The sequence below is a fragment of the Natrix helvetica genome, assembly GCF_964273705.1.
Source record: "Natrix helvetica genome assembly, chromosome: Z".
NCBI lineage: Eukaryota > Metazoa > Chordata > Lepidosauria > Squamata > Natricidae > Natrix > Natrix helvetica.
In genome coordinates this window covers 128,067,868-128,084,838 of record NC_138554.1, presented here as the reverse complement: position 1 = coordinate 128,084,838, position 16,971 = coordinate 128,067,868, and the positions used below count along the sequence as shown (strand labels likewise).

The following is a 16,971-nucleotide window of genomic DNA, read 5'->3' as shown; positions in this document are numbered from 1 at the left end:
ATGGCCATTGTTGCCACTACTACAATACCACACATGTATGTATGCACATGTCATATTGTATCCCTTAGTGGTTTTGTGTGTGTGTGTGTGTGTGTGTGTGTGTGTGTGTGTGCTCGTGTGTGTCCAAATTGGCAAGATGGTGAACAAAGCATTGCGATGCAAATTCTGTCCTACACGTGTTCAAAAGATGTAAAGCTTGCGTACCACTCTCTAATTTTAACCATCTTCATTTATTTTTCTGTTAGGAAATGTAAATGTAAAAGTTTCCCTGTCACTTGTGTCCAACTCTATGGTTATATCCTTTCTGAACTGAGGGAGCTAGCATTGTCTGGAGACAATTTCCGTGGTCATGTGGCCAGCATGGCTAAAACACACAAAATGCTGTTATCTTCCCACCAAATGGTACCTACTTATCTACTTACATTTGTGTACTTTCAAACTGCTGGATGGTCAGGAGCTGAGCCAAGTAATGGGAGCTCACCCCATTGCAGGGAGCTCAGGTCTCAAACCTGAGCTGTCAGCTTTCCAGCTGACAAGCTTAGCAACTTTTAACAGGTGAGCCATTGCACCCCTGGTGCTAGGAAATCAAGCATTGAAGAGCCTGGGACATTAAGGCGGAACATTCGCTATATATTGTGGGCTCTCTACGTATTGATTATCTCCATATCTGGCAATTGCACTGAGTGAATCATCATCACTCAGTCAAAATGTCCTCTTTTAGAGATCAGCTCATGGGAAGAATGGCATCAAACTGTAATAAACACACAAAGGGAAAATATGCATTTTCTGGGGTCTCCAACTAATGATAGATTGATTGATTGATTGATTTACTCATTGGGACTTAAATACTGCTTTAATCAAGCATCACAAAAACCTGCTATAGAGTGTTATCTACTGTCTTTTTATTAGGGAAAAGAAAAGGCTTTGCACAATCCATTTCTATGGGATGGGATTCATCCGACTTCCTATGAGAGTAGGAAATGAATCAAATGAAAAAGTGAAGAAACTATTTAATGAAGTATTCCTCTTTGCAATAAGTGACAACTCTGAATATTATGTACTTTTTAAAATGTATCTCCATCAATGCACTAGAATAGCTTCTATTCGGAGTATAAGAAAGAACTGCCTTTTTATATGGAACGCAGAAAAAAACATTTACGAAGCCTTTGAGATAAATCCGCTGCTGCCATGTCTAAGGCAAGCCAGAATTTGATCCAAGAGATTCCCAGCTTGAGTTGTGAAAATCCAGTAAATCCTGCTACTGTTTTTTTTTAACCCTTGCTCTGTATCAAAGTAGACTGGGAGTAACTACATTTTTTATTAAAGTAACTAGACTATCCTTTCCAAATAAACAAGTGGTTTAACCTAGAATACTTTGAGTGTCTGATCAGGCAGTTTGAAACCCCCATCCATAGTACCATGTTTCCCCGAAAATAAAACAGGGTCTTATTTTCTTTTCACTCCCGAAATAAGTGCCTGGCCTTATTTTCAGCAGGGTCTTATTATTTTTGAGGTGCAGGAGGCCCCTTAACCTCGGCCCATGGCCTGTGTCCTGTGGCCCATAGATCAGCTGACCCAGAGAGGGTCAGAAGTTCTGTCTCTGTTTCTGGCACACTCTTGCCATCCTTAGCGTCTTTGGACCTGCCCCTCTTTTTGCGTCCGTCACTAAAAGAAGGGGTATGGTAGCTCTGTGAGGCTGTTTTGCGTGGATGGTATGTACATGTGGGGCATATGGGGCATGTTCCCCCCTCCCCAGGAAATGGCAGGAACCGGCTGCACAGGCATTTAAATATATTTGGGAGGGCTTATTTTAGCACATGTGCTCAAAAGCCCGATTGGGCTTATTATCCGGGGAGGTCTTATTTTTGGAGAAACAGGGTATATCAGCATCAAAACTGCTGATCTGGAAGAATGTGGCAGACAATGCAAAGAGAGAAAACAGAGCCCACTTTTAGAAAGGGAAAGAAAAACAATACTTTGAAGCTCTTAGTACTGAGAAGCAATTCCCTAATTTTTTTTAAGGAGTGATGAGAATCATAGAAAGTTTGTGGGGCTGTATCTCATTTAGGTGTGATTAGAACATTCGCTGATCTAATGTTTGAGGGGCTCCTGCAAAGTCGAAGGAGTCAAACTATTTTCCAAAGCACTAAAAGGCAAGGCAAGAAACAGTTGGAAACTAACCAAGGAGAGAAGCAACCTAGAACTAAGGAGAAATTTCCTCATGGCTAGAGCATTGACCAAAGGAATACCTTTGCCTTCAGAAATTATGGGTGCTCCATCATTGGAAGCTTTCGAAAACAGACTGGACAACCATTTGTCTGAAGTAGTATAGAGAAGGGGGCTGGACTGGAAGACATCTAAAGTCCATTAAAGGCCGCCACTACAATTCTGATACATTTCCAAGCTAGTATAAAATATAGTGGAAAAATAGTGATTATTCACATCTGATATGTTTCAAGGGGGATGTTAATAATCACTAAAACATACTATGCAGCTTTTCCTCTTTTTCCCTATTGAGAAAAAAAAAGTATTTGAGAAAACAGGAGGACCAGTAAAGGAAGTAGCTATCATTTGCTTGATTTTCTTGACAAAACTATATGAATAAGGCAGTTATTAACGAAAATAGAACCGTGAAACTTTAATAAAGTCCCTGGTGATCCAAATGATGCTATTGCTGTCCTTTTGCGGTATCCGGACGATGGGGAGGTCAGGGTGGGAGACAATAGGCTTCAGCTGAATCCTGGCAAGACTGACTAGCTTTGGATGGATGAAGCTTTGAGATCCAGGACTTTAACACTGGTTCTGGATGGGATTGCCTCAGACAGATTCAGTCTACAACTTGGGTTTTCTCCTGGACTCATGACTCTTGCTCAAAAAGCAAGTGGCAATTGTAGCTAGAAAACCCTTTGCACAACTTCATGTTGATCATCAGTTGTGACCTTTCCTGGATTGAAAGCTCCTGTACTCAGTCACCTAAGCTCTGGTCATCTCACGTTTGGCCTACTGCATTCAGTTTTGGTTGCCACAATGTAGAAAAGATGTGGAGACTCTAGAAAGAGTGCAGATAAGAGCAAGAAAGATGATTAGGGGACTGGAGGCTAAAACATATGAAGAACTGCTGCAGGAACTGGGTATGTCTAGTTTAATAGAAAGAAGGACTAGGGGAGACATGATAGCATTGTTCCAATATCTCAGGGGCTGCCCCAAAGAAGAGGGAGTCAAGCTATTCTCCAAACCTTCAATTGTCCCAGGTGCAGGACAATCTTCTTGTCCTGCACCTGAGGGCAGGACAAGAAGCAATGGGTGGAAATTAATCAAGGAGAGAAGCAACTTAGAACTAAGGAGAAAATTCCTGACAGTTAGAACAGTTAATCAGTGGAACAGAAGTTGCCTCCAGAAGTTGTGAATGCTCCAACACTGGAAGTTTTAAAGAAGAGATTGGATAACCATTTGTCTGGGGTGATGTAGGGTTTCCTGCCCAGGCAGGGGGTTGGACTAGAAGACCTGCTTTCTTACAACTCTGTTGTAGTGTTATTTTATATGGGGCTACCTTTGAAGGTCACTCAGAGATTACAACTGGTGCAGGGAAGGCAATACTTAGGTCCCCTCAAATGGCCCATGCTACACCTCTGTTTTGAGAATTCCACTGGCTGCTTCCTTGTGCAATTCAAGACTTTGGTTATTACTTGTAAAGCCCTGTGTGGCATGGGTTCAGGTTACTTGGGGAAACCATCTCACCCCAATTGGACTGGCCTACCTAGCTGTGCCAGCAGAGGGAACATTTTGGAGGCCTCATTAGGCAATTTCAGCTGGCGGGGTCCAGGAGAAGAGCATTCTCTGCCATGGAACATCTTTTTTGGAACATCTTATCCCTTAGGTGAGATTGGCTCTCATCCTTCTGGTCTTCTGTAAGGCCTGAAGACCTGGTTCTGCCAGATAGCATTGGACCAACAGGACAGCATCACATTGGAGCTGGTTGAATTAGGAGAAAATCCCACCTACTTCCCACCACAAATGCTGCTCCCTTCTTCTCCATCTCTTAACTGCAACTTCACTTGTATTGTAATAGCAATAGACTTATAAACCACTTCATAGTGCTTTACAGCCCTCTCTAAGTGGTTTACAGAGTCAGCATGTTGCCTCCAACAATCTGGGCCTTATTTTACTAACCTTGGATAGATGGAAGGCTGAGTCAGCCTTGATCCAGTGAGAATCGAACTGTTGAACTTCTGGCAGCCAGCAGCCAGCAGAAGTGGCTTGCTGTATTGCATATTTGCCTTTTATGGTTTCATTGCTTTTAATGCTGTAAGCCACCCAGAGTCATTTCAAAGTTTAAATGGGTGGCAAATAAATGTACTAATAAAAATATTAAATAATAAACAAATAAAGTCTCAGGATGTTTAAAGAGAAATAAGGAGCCGGTGTCATAAACAGAAGAATGGGCAAATTCAGACTTTCTGTCATCTCGTTCACGTCAGAGGGAATTCTGGAATTGGCTTTTCCATTCATTTCACTGTGTATGCTTTGGTTCGAGGGATGCGGTGCCTCAGTGGCTAAGACACTGAGCTTGTTGATCAGAAAGGTTGGCAATTCAGCAGTTCAAATCCCTAGTGCCATGTAATGAAGTGAGCTCCCATTACTTATCCCAGCTTCTTCCAACCTAGCAGTTCAAAAGCATGTAAAAATGCAAGTAGAAAAATAAGAACCACCTTTGGTGGGAAAGTAACAGTGTTCTGTGAGCCTTCAGTGTCATGCGGGCCACATGACCACAGAGACGTCTTGGGACAGTGCTGGCTCTTCAGCGTAGAAACGGAGATGAGCACCGCCCCCTAGAGTCAGGAATGACTAGCACATATGTGCAAGGGGAACCTTTACCTTTACCTATGCTTTGGTTCTCTCCAATTATGAGAATCATGCGACTCCAACATGATCAGAGTGGACAGACCAGGTATAAAATCAGAATGGCAATAGAGCTAATTAAACATTTTCAAGTGAAAAAGAGATTAAAAAGAGGAAAGCTTGAAATAATGGGAAATACATATACGTATTATTCAAGAACAGTAGAACACTCTGTCTGATTCTGAGAGGTAAAAAACAAGAGGAAGAATGAAAATCAGAAGTTAGGACAATATGAATGATGAGGTGAAGAATGCTTCAATAAAGATCATAGGCAGAAAAATAGAGAAGCAAAAATAGAATCATTATTAACAACTAAAGAAATTTAGAATGAATAGATCCCTCAGAGGAAGTGCTGAAACCTACATGATATAATTTTGATGCAGAAAAGAAAGGCACTCTAGAATGCACTATAGGGAGTAATTGGGCACTGACAGATACATAAATGTGATGACTTAGCATTCCTTTCTTGTTCTAATTTCCATGGTTCGTTATGCTTACTTCCTGCTGTGAATAAGGGAGAAAAATGTTTCCAAGAGCCTACTTCTTCCTTGTTCAATGTATTATGGGCCAAAAATAAATAAACAAATACTAGTCTGGACAGGTTCCATATTTGCAGCCCCCTAGATGTCAACTGATCTGAACAATTTGGGTTCAGTACACTTATGGGGCAATGTTACGAAGAACTTCCTTTATTAAAATCTTTCTGTAAGTTCAGACAAGCCAATCATACTGTCCTGCAAAGATAGACCACAAGAAATTCACACATGCTCTTTAAAACAATTCCAGGTACACTTTATTTTTGTTTTTAATTGAGCTGTCTTCTTATAGGTAAGAAGGTTATATTTATTATACTATGGACACTGTATAAGATAACTATCCTCAAAAGGCTTCCTTAGACTAATTTATGGGTCTAGTGTAGATTAACGTTTCTATCTATCTTGAATTTTACTTAAAAATTCACATTTGTGCTACTTGTTCCTGACTCTAGGGGGTGGTGCTCATCTCCGTTTCAAAGCCGAAGATCCAGCACTGTCCGAAGACGTCTCATGGTCAGGTGACTGGCACGACTAAATGCCGAAGGTGCACAGAATGCTGTTACCTTCCCATCAAAGGTGGTTCCTATGTTTTCTGCTTGCATTTTTATGTGCTTTCAAACTGCTAGATTGGCAGAAGCTGGGACAAGTAATGGGAGCTCACTCCATTATGCAGTACTAGGGATTCAAACCACGGACTGCCAACCTTTCTGATCGACAAGCTCAGGGTCTTAGCCACTGAGCCACCATTGTTATAGGTAAACTCACCTAAATTTTGTTTATAGGTTTGATCCAATTACTCTATTTTCTCTTTTATTCCACTACTTGGAGAGATATAAAGATAAGACAATAATTTAGCTATGCAGCATAGTTGACAGGTGAACACTTCTATTTTTCTCCTGGTATACAAGATGATCTGAAGCTTATAGCTATATTTCCAAGCATAGACAAATACAGGTAGTCCTTGATTTATGATCACAATTGAGCTCAAAATATCTGTTAACTAAGTTGTTAAGTGAGTTTTGTCCCATTTTACAATCTTGTTTGCCATAGTGATTAAGCGAATCACTGCAATTGCTAAGATAGCAACATGGTTAAGTGAATCTGGGTTCCCCACTCACTTTGCTTGTCAGAAGATCTCAAATGGGGATCACATGACTGTGGGGACCCTGAAAACTTCATAAATATGAGTCGGTGGTCAAGCATCTGGATTTTGATCACGTGACTATGGGGATGCTGCAACGGTGATAAGTGTGAACAATAGTCGTAATTCATATTTTTTTCAGTGCTGTTGTAACTTTGAGCGTCCACTAAATGAACTGTTGTAGGTTGAGGATTACCTGCAAAGATTTGTGGCTGTAACATATGGAAATAACTCCCAAGAGTTTTGCACAAAGATGTTTGATTTTACTGATTTCAAAGATGGTTCAAAGAATTATCAAACTGGAAGGGCTCATTTTTGCCATGAGCCCCACACTGTCAGCTCAGTATAAGAATACAAATTAAAGGATCCTTGAAAGTTGGCTACCCTGCCTTCTCTCACACCATCTAGTGAAAGAAGTCTACCTGTGTGATTGATTTTATTCGAAAGGCATCTTGGTTGGATCCTTAAACTGAAAAACTATTGCATCTTTCTGCAAACATATTTTACCAGCTTCCCACAAAGGGCCAGAAGTAGATTGCCCATTAATATTCCTTATTCCTTTTAGGTGTCATGCATTCTAAATCTTAAAACCACTAGAAGGATCCATGGAGACAGATTGTCAACTCTTACTTTTCTCCAGCTACCCCACTTAGTGATGATTAAGATCCATTTCAAGCAATATGGACTCTAATTTTCCAACTTTTATCACAGCATGAAATTGCTGTTTAGAGCCCCTTTCGTCCACTTCATCTTTATTTCATATAAGATAATAGAAAAGGCATCCCTGCTTGCTTTTAAGATCAAAGTGATTGTCAGGTTCATAAAAAAAAGAAAAGAAAGTGAGAGCCTGCAAGAGAAAAATGAACTCTGATGCAGAGAAAAGAAATCAGGGTATATCACTCTTGTGTAGGCATCCTTGCTTTCTCCTCTGAAGATGACTAAATTTTTTACATTGTGCATTTGGAAAGAAATAAGACAGAAAACATTTCTATGCATTGTTAACTGCCCAGATGCATCACCCTTAAACAGGAAAAACAGTATTTAAAATCTGCCATCTTTTATCCAAACTAAGCATGGAAGTATTTTTACTCTTATTATTTGTAAATAATAAGATGGGCCTCATAATGAATGATTGATCTTCTTTATTCTGTCCAGTAATTGCCAATTAAGAGGAAAGGTGATATTACAAATTCCAGCATTCTGTTTTTAAAATTTATTTTTTTCTAATAATTGAATTCTAAACTGACAAGAAATATGCATAAATTGGGCTCATAACTAACTTGATCTGATATGATGAAACCAAAACATTGCATCATGCTCCCTTTTTTTCCTTTCCTTTCTTTTCTCTCTCTCACACTTTATCAAGTCCTACCTGCCTATTTCCCAATACAATCCACATGAGAATTTCTGGAATGGTGAATGATCCATGGATGGAGAATCAATCCCTCTTTCCTGTATGCAGACATGCACTTTAAATACACTTCTGGTTCAGGCTATCCTTCGGGGATATACTTATGGATCTCCTACCTTGAAATGTAAGGATATAATAAAACGGTTCCAAAGATTGCAAATATTATTGTAACTATCCTATTCCAGATCAAGCTTGGCAAATGGAAGAATCAACCACAGACTTGTTTAGCTATGGGTTTTATACAATTTCATGGTTTTTTTTTAAATAAACCACCTAGAATCACAAAAAGGTACTTGCAATTAAGGAGGCACATCAATGTATAACCAGCAAGTCAATCAAGAGCCCAAGTCAAATTAATCAAAGGCCTACTCAAAGTCTCAAAGTTAGATCCAGGCCCAAAGAATCATGAGATTAGAGAATTCAGTCAGCCAAGGTTCAGTGCAGAAGAATTGCTGTTTATTCTAACAAGTTCAAGATAATTTTCTGGTATGAGTTGCCATCAAGTAGACTTTCACACTGAAGCCTACAGCTTTGTTGCATGAACCACTGAGTGTCTCTTCAGTTCCTGCTGGAATAAGCCAATGAATGAATGAATGAATGAATGAATGAATGAATGAATGAATGAATGAATGAATGAACAAATGGATGGATGGATGAATAACTCTCTGATGAGACATATTAAGCTACTGTATTTTGGCTGTACATTTACTAGGATGAACCAGACTATTCATTAGCATTCAATTATAAGAGAGTCCAACATAAGGTGTGCTCTCTCCTATAACTGAACACACTTCACCATCCAGTCGCTAACAGTACTGCTTTTCCTATAAACCAGGTGAATTTACAGGTGAAATTTGATCAAAAAGCCAGATAGGGGACTTCCCTTCTAGTGGGGATTTTTTCCTGCCTTTTTTCTGTGCTGATATATTGTAGCAGCAGAAAGTTGACCTGTCATTTCTCCTAGAAGAGCCTTCTTCAGCAAGGACAACAGTATTTGTCTAGATGTATCGTGGAGGATCTCTATTCTGTTATTTCCTGTCCTGGAATGGTCATTTAGAACTGGCTTTTCCTAAACCAAGATGTGGCTCAAGATAACTCAGCAAATTTTCACAGCATTCTTCAGCTGAACTCTCAAGTACCCAAGGAATACCATGTTGAGGAGTAGGCCGTTGGCTTACTATGCCTAGTGATCTAGTTGGAGCTGCTAGCAGTTAACATATTGTATAGCCTAAAACTACAGCATAATGCCATTTTGTTCCAGATAATTTAGCAAGCACTTCTGAATATGCATTGGATACCTCCTGCTTTCTCTGAAAAATTGTCTGTCAAACTCTAAACATATGCATATGAGATTACCGTCTACATTTAATACACTAATTCAAGCCTTTATACTCCAGTTGGAGCTGAAATCAAACTTTATGTAGGAAAGGGAGAAAAAAACAGCTGGAATCAGATCATACTCCTACATTTCATCTATGCAATTCTGGGGCATATTGAAAAATGCCTTTCTTAAACTGTTGAAAAGCTATAATAAAAGATAGGAAATTAGACTCATAGTTCTATCAAGGATATCTGCAGGATACGGTTAAATAAAAATCAAGATGGCAATCACAATGATGGGATCAAAAATGTTAATGTTTGCTGCACATAAAAACAGGTGAAGCTTCTATCTTCCATCGATGTCTACTCTTCTTAATGCTTTGCAGGTACTCCAAAGTGCTATGCTGTAGCACAATCCCAATGATAGCCTTTGTTACCTACTATGTTAATGAATATATTTCGGTATGCAGCTAGAATAGATGTTAAGGTAATATCCCTACTGATGTAGTATTCAATAAAACACATATAAGGAAAGATCAATTATTCTTACTAGCAACTTTCTGTACTCAAACATAATTGGTATGAGGCAATGTTTCCCTAGCAGAATGTGTAAATGAAATAATTATAGGAATAACAGTTTGGTTAAGAGTTAGATAAAACAATGTCTATGGATGTGTGAATGTGAATACAGGCAGTGTTGTGGCCTGCCAGTGGCGAGCAGAGCTGGCAGCAGATTTGGACAGTGAGGAAGTTGGGGAGGAACATGGGCCAGTCCTGGAGTCTGGGGAAGACTGATGAGTGCCAGAGGCAGAGATGGGTCCAGGGCCTTCAGAGTCAGAAGCAGTGGGGCAGAAGAACAGCTGGAGCCTGTTCCCAGTGTGCGCATGCACAGAGTTGCCAGATGAAGGGAACAGCAAAGGAACAAGGTTCGACTTGGGAGTAAGGCCACAAGTGTATGGTGAGGGGCCTCTCCCATAGGGAATAAAAGAGGAGTGAAAGGGGAGGGGGTGTTTGCAGGAGACAATTAGTTCATTCCTGCATTCTTGCCAAAGATATCGGCCTGGCCACTCTCCAAGCCTGATAAAGGTCAGTAATTGTGAACTATCTTGAAAGACTGTGGGAGAGGAAAGTCTATACTGGAGAGGAATTCACTGTAAATTAAATAAAAGGGGTTTATTGGGACGAGGACTCAGCTTCATGCTGCTGGGGAAGCTTAGGTCAGAACAGGTAGTCCTTGACTTAAAACCATGATTGAGGTCCAAAATTCTGTTGCTAAGCAAAAAGTGAATTTGCCTCATTTTATGACCTTTCCTGCCACAATTGTTAAGTGAATCACTGCAGTTGTTAAAATGGTAACAAGATTGTTAAATAAACGCTGCTTCCTCATTAACTTTGATCATCAGAAGGTTGCAAAAGGTGATTACATGACCCTGGGACACTGCAATCATCATAAATATGAGACAATTAGCAGTTACCAAGGACAGTTACCATAGGGTTGCTGCAATGGTTGTAAGAGTGAAAAACAATTATAAGTCACTTTTTTCAGGTCCGTTGTAACTTCAAACGGTCACTAAACGAACTGTAAGCCGAGAACTGCCTGTACACATAGACACCTAAGAATTAAAGGATTTGGAAAGAGGGTGGTATGGATTTGTTCTCTATTGCCCCAGAGTGTAGGACTGGAATTAATGGGTTGAAATTACAAGGATCATGATTTAGGGCAGGGGTGGGATTTTACAGGTTCGGACCACTTTGGGCGAACTGATAGCTCTGAAGATCAGCTGGAAGCAAACCGGTTCACTCCCACTAGCAAGTGGGCCTGCCCGCCCGCCCTTGTGCTTTACCTATCGTATTTTTCGGAGTATAAGAAGCATCAAGATTTTGAAGAGGTAAATTAAAAAAAAGTTTTCTGCGAAAAACAGGGCATGCACAGAGCTTGAGAGGCCTGCAAAGTGCTCTAGAGGGCTGGGGGGGGGGGGGGGGCAAAAATAAGCAAAAACCTGCCCATTTTCCACAAAAATGGACCGTTTTTTTTTTTGCAAAAAGCAGGGCATGCCTAGGCTTTGGGAGGCTTGCAGAGTGTTCCTGGGGGTGGGGTGGAGGCAAAAACTGGCCCATTTTTCACTCGTTTTTGCCCTTCCCAGCCCCCGGAGCACTTTGTAGGCCTCCCAAACCCTCTGCATCAGTAGTGGGATTCAGCCAGTTCGCACCACTTCAGGAGAACTTCAGGTTGTTAACTTTCTGAGCAGTTTGTTGAACTGGTTGTTGGAAGAAATCATTAGGGCTGGGAACCGGTTGTTAAATTACAGCTCTGCGTGTCCATTTTTGCAAAGGGGGTGGGGTTTCAGGAGGCCAAAAATGCTGTATTCAGTGTATAAGATGCACACAGATTTTCACCCTCTTTTTTGGGGGGAAAAGGTCCGTCTTATATTCTGAAAAATACAGTACCTTTATCTTCTCAGCTGAGTTGTGTGGTAGAGTGGATTACTGCACCTCAGCTATTTTCCTTCCCAAGCAGTAATCGGGAAGGTAAGTCATCTCTAAACTGTGCGTGGGCTCAGTAAACCGGTTGTTAAACCGGTAGGATCCTGCCCCTGATTTAGGGCAGGTGTCAGGGAGAAACTTCCTATTTTATGAACTTTCAGTTAAACACTTCCATGTTGCAACTTTACAAATAATCCTGATTCTTTGCATCTGACACCCTGACTAATTTATGCACCGAGGAAAATTGTTTTGGGTTATTTGGTTTAAAAAAGAACAGAACATATTAGCATGCAGGAAAGTCTTCTTTCAATCATTAGAACAGCTTTTATATACAGCTTTTGCAGGATCTGTATGGCTGTTTTGAAAACTATCCTCCCAGTTTCCACGTTTGTATGTACAGCTCCTTTGCTTTATTAGCAAGCAGTTCCACAGGTGGGATTATATGCACATGAACAGGCAAACTGGAACAGCTTTTGAAGCAGATGTGCACAAGTTCTGCACAAGATGTGGCTGCTTTAGTGACTGGAAAAGGAAGACATTTGCATCCCATCATTCCTCTGAAATGGGACTTTATCTTCACCATAACATTGTAAAAAGGATGAAGTGCTTATATGCTTTATTTATATGCTTATTTAAACCATATTATCTCACTTTCCTGCTTGCATTACGCGAAGCTCAAAGCAGCGTGGGAGAGTTCAACTTAAAAACTTCCTACCTTATTGAGGATTCAGGCAGGTGAACTTAATATTGTAGCTACATTTCAGAATCGCACACACTTTTAATTACTAAGTGCAGGTAGACTGGGGCACATACAGATATTATCTATATTTAAGTAACAAGGGGAATCAATGGACAGGCTTTTCTTAGAATAAATAAAACTATAGGCTAAGCAAAAAGCAAGAAAGTTGGACGCTTACCTCTAGTCATTACAATTCCTGCAAGGGATCTGTGACATGCATGGAGGGCAGCAAAGTTATCCGTCACTTCCTGAAATTTCTCTGTAATTATTTGGTACACGGAATCAGCAAACTCCTGGAAAGACATAACCAGAAACTGTTCTATTAACTTGGCATGACCAAAGTAGCGGATTGCATCTTCGAGTTTTCTATTTTACTCATAACAGCTTGTGCCACTAAATACAAAGAATCGCCAACTCTGCAGTTCATGGCTTTGCATTCACATGGCCTGCAAATAGGAAATACCTTCCAACTGAAATACCTTCCAACTGGCCTGAAATAGAAGACACAGACTTTGGAACATGGCTGCTAAGCCGTATTGCATGATTACCAGTCTTTCCTTGACCCTACTAATGCTTTTCAGACTGTGATTGCCTATCAAATCATTGTCAGCCGATTCCGTTTTTTTCATTTCACTTGCATTCTGACCATGATTTGTTGTCATTCAGCGCTGGTTTGAGTTTGTTTTCACTCCTTTAGATAGCAATAGCACCAGTGGTGGATTTCGGCTCCCATTCCAACCAGTACACTGCAACGGGAGCCGGGAATGCATGTGCATGCGCACCCATTGCTTGCGATGCTCCAGCTACTCGGTGGAGCATCGCGCAGGTGCCGTACTCTGTGTGTGTGTGCGCAGATGGCCTGTTTCCTTCAAATACGGGTAAGAAACAAGGACGGGCAGGCGGGCCCTCCAAACCACCGTTCCGGTTCGGTGGCTGCTGCTTCCGGCAGGCACCAGTATGTGCGTACCTGGGCATACTGCCTGCAACTCACCACTGAATAGCACTTAAACTTATATACCAAATGACAGTGCTTTCCAACCCTCTCTAAGCGGTTTACAGAGTCAGCCTATTGCCCCGAACAATTTAGTCCTTATTTTACCTACCTCGGAAAGATGGAAGGTTGAATCAACCTTGAGCCCAATGTTATACACATTGTATGTTACTCATGGCATGTAAGCTATTTCCTCAGTAACAGAATACAGCTAACTAAAGAATCATTGACTGAGATGGGTGGCCCTAGAAGTTGAGCAAACAAACAAACAAATAATAAATAAATTTATTATTTGTAAATAATAAATAAATAATATTTATCTAGCCATGGTTATTGCCTCTTTTTCATCAGAAGGTGCAAATTCAATCCTGAAAAGACCTGTCATTTATTTCATAGATACAGCAAGAAAGGCTGAACATTAATGAAGGCTAAGTACAGATAATATTTGACTTATGATCGCAATTGAGCCCAATGTTTCTGTTGCTAAGTGAGACATTTGTGAATTTTGTCCCATTTTATGACCTTTCTCACCACAGTTGTTGAACGGATCACTATAGATGTTATGTTAGGGTTAAGTGAATCTGGCTGCCCCATTGATTTTGCCGATCGGAAATTTGCAAAAGGAGGTCACATGACCCCGGGACATTTTAATTGTCGTAAATATGAGTCAGTTGCCAGTTGTCAGTTTTCAGTGCTGTTTTAACTTTGAATGGTCACTACATGAATTGTTGTAAGTCGATGACTATCTATAAAATAGTGAATGAAACCAACAGCATATTTGATACATTTAAAGAAGAACAGTAGCACATGATTTTTAAGTGAAAAACATTTGCCCATTTGTTAAGCAAAGTCTTGCTGCCAACCCAATTCCTCCTTCTCTCTTATAACCCAGGGTTGGAGTGCAAGCAATACATGCTAGGTGGAAACTTGACAACTTTTATTTAACCACCATTTCAATAATCCCCCCAATCCAGCAATTCCTGGTCCATTCTCCAAGATCTCTACCCCTACAGTCCAAGAGCAAGGCTCAAACACACATGCCTGCACATACTTTGTGCAACCTCCCGGCAGTGAAACTTCACACAGCAGCATCATTCTAGGGGCAAGACCGGATCTCAAACTTGGAAAAGTTCATGTTGAAGGACAAAGCAAAGGATCAAACTCCAAGGATTCTGGAGCAAAGTTCTTCTTGGAACTGTGGAATGCCGTGAAATACAACATGAGGGAGTTTTGTTCCTGACAAAACTCCCTCCTTAAATGGGCATCCTCCCCCCAAGAAATTGGGTTGACCTGCGCTGACTCCGCCTGTCTCTGGGAGATGCATTTGTTCATCTCTGGAGCTCTGTCCCTCCCTGGTACACTGCTTGCCCTTTCCATCTCCTCCTCCCTTCCTTGGTGAGCCTGCGCCCTCTCTTCCTCCCTGCCTACTTTTCCAAGGCCCGAGGCACCTGGGATTGTCTCGTTCCTCATGGGCCATAGGAACTGTGCCCTCCCCCTCCATCGGTCCCTGCTCCGTATCCTCTTCCTCCTTGGACCCGGGCTCCAATGGGGCCATGACATTCTCCCAGGAGTAATTCACTACTCAATTCAATGTACTACACACTGTTTAGCATGGTTCTAGGTTCTGAATAGGCCTACTTAATCCAAGAGCTAGTGACTGAAATACCATAGTTATTTCTGGACGGTGTAGAATGGGGAAGGGGCACATGTGCCATGGCTTTGATCTGCCATGTAGCTGAACAGATGCCACCTCCAACTTTTTAACCATCCCATTATCTTCACTTTTTCTCCTAAGTCCAATAGGTGTAAGATCTGGCTGATACCTGCCAGCAATGTGTTGAAACAAGAGCCCGAGCAGAAGAGAACAGAAGCCTATTTAAATGAAGACCTGCAATTACACACTCCATGCTGGGAAAGCACCTCGCCTTCTGCTGTAAGAAAAAGTAGCTAAATCAGAACACGCTTCCACTGAGTGCCTTGTCTCAAAAGATTTGTTCACATCCCGCATGCCATATGGTTTTAGAGCAGCTATAATAATAAGTGTTCATTAATTATTAAGCTTTGCTGTAAATAAATACAGAAAAGCTGTCTTGCTTCTCACAAGATAAGGAACAAGCCGTGCCTGCACAGATGTAAGTCATGCATTCTTTTTCCTATTGACATCTCCCCGATTCTCCCTTCTTCTCCCCATGTCTTTTTAAAGTGAATGTAATCATCACCCATTTCAGGGCACCAAGATATGATTTCTCCTTCCAGTGCATAGACAGCAGAAACACTCTTGCAAACCTATCTTCTCTGTGACTATAGCAGTCTCTTGTGGCTCTTAAATATGCCTCATGTCATGTTCCGGAAGGATCTAACTTCAAATAAGCTCCAAGACAGGCATTTTCTCAAAGCTCCCATTTACCGTGTTTCCCCCAAAATAAGACAGGGTCTTATTTTCTTTTGACCCCCGAAATGAGTGCTTGGCCTTATTTTCAGGGAGGTCTTATTATTTTTGAGGAGACGGAGAGTGTGGTCACCTCATGGCTGCTGCTGTGTTGCAATATTTTGGGGAGGGCTTATTTTTGGAGAAGGGCTTATTTTAACATATGCGCTCAAAAGCCCGATTGGGCTTATTATCCAGGGAGGTCTTATTTTCAGGGAAACAGGGTATTAGAATAGGTGTACAGGCACATCTGGGAAAACCTGAATCCGAGATTTCCAGGCTTTCTCTCAGTAAGTCAAAAGCCCAAACCCATCCCATTCATTCACTGGTTTTCAACTATTAACTTTTATATCATCTGCACCCCTACCTTATCGGGATGGTCAACAACCTACCAATTTACTCGAGGACAGACCTGTTTCGCCTGCGGGAGGCCCCTCTCTCGCAGGTATGGCCCTTGGCTCTCTCAAGGGCCAGCCTTGATGACGGGTTCGTGAACCCCGAGAGGTGGAAGAAGAGGAAGCTGAGGGGCTTTTTAGTAAAATGTTTTATACTGTTTTTAGGGGGTCCCAGGGTGGGGGGGAGGGTTAATCAGACCGGGAGGACGGCCAGAGCCGGACAGACGGGTGAGTCCAGGAAGGACGGGGATGCGGTGGAGGGGGGGAATATAAAGGTCACGATAGCAGAGGGTTGTCCTATTACAACGGTCGCGGGGAGGAGGGGATGCGAGGACAGGATAAGATCCCAAGGTCGGTTGGGAGACCGTGGCTGCTGGTTACGCCCGGTCGCTTGTACCAACCCCTGCAGCCTAGGTGGACAGGTGCTACAGAGCCAGGGCCTGCGGCTGATGCTTTGCAACGCAAGGTCTGTCATCAACAAGGCCCCCCTCATTAATGAGTTGATCTCAGAGGGGGAGCTAGACCTTGCAGGGATAACGGAGACCTGGTTGGGCCACGAAGGTGGTTTACCCCTCGTGGAAATGTGCCCACCGGGTTTTCGAGCATTCCATCAGCCTCGGGCCCTGG

The 16,971-nt window shown here is 41.7% G+C and overlaps 1 protein-coding gene across 4 annotated transcripts in view; it reads right to left on the bottom strand.

Moving 5' to 3' along the window:
- Positions 1-16,971, bottom strand: part of ADARB2 (adenosine deaminase RNA specific B2 (inactive)) — a 530,434-nt gene that overhangs the window by 64,310 nt on the left and 449,153 nt on the right. For all 4 annotated transcript variants that reach the window (XR_014173611.1, XR_014173612.1, XM_081933431.1 and 1 more), the window contains exon 5: positions 12,709-12,823. Coding sequence is in view for 2 of the 4 variants with exons in the window: in XM_081933431.1 (XP_081789557.1) it covers positions 12,709-12,823 (115 nt within the window). In the remaining 2 variants the exon portion in view is untranslated. The remainder of the gene's footprint in view (positions 1-12,708; positions 12,824-16,971) is intronic.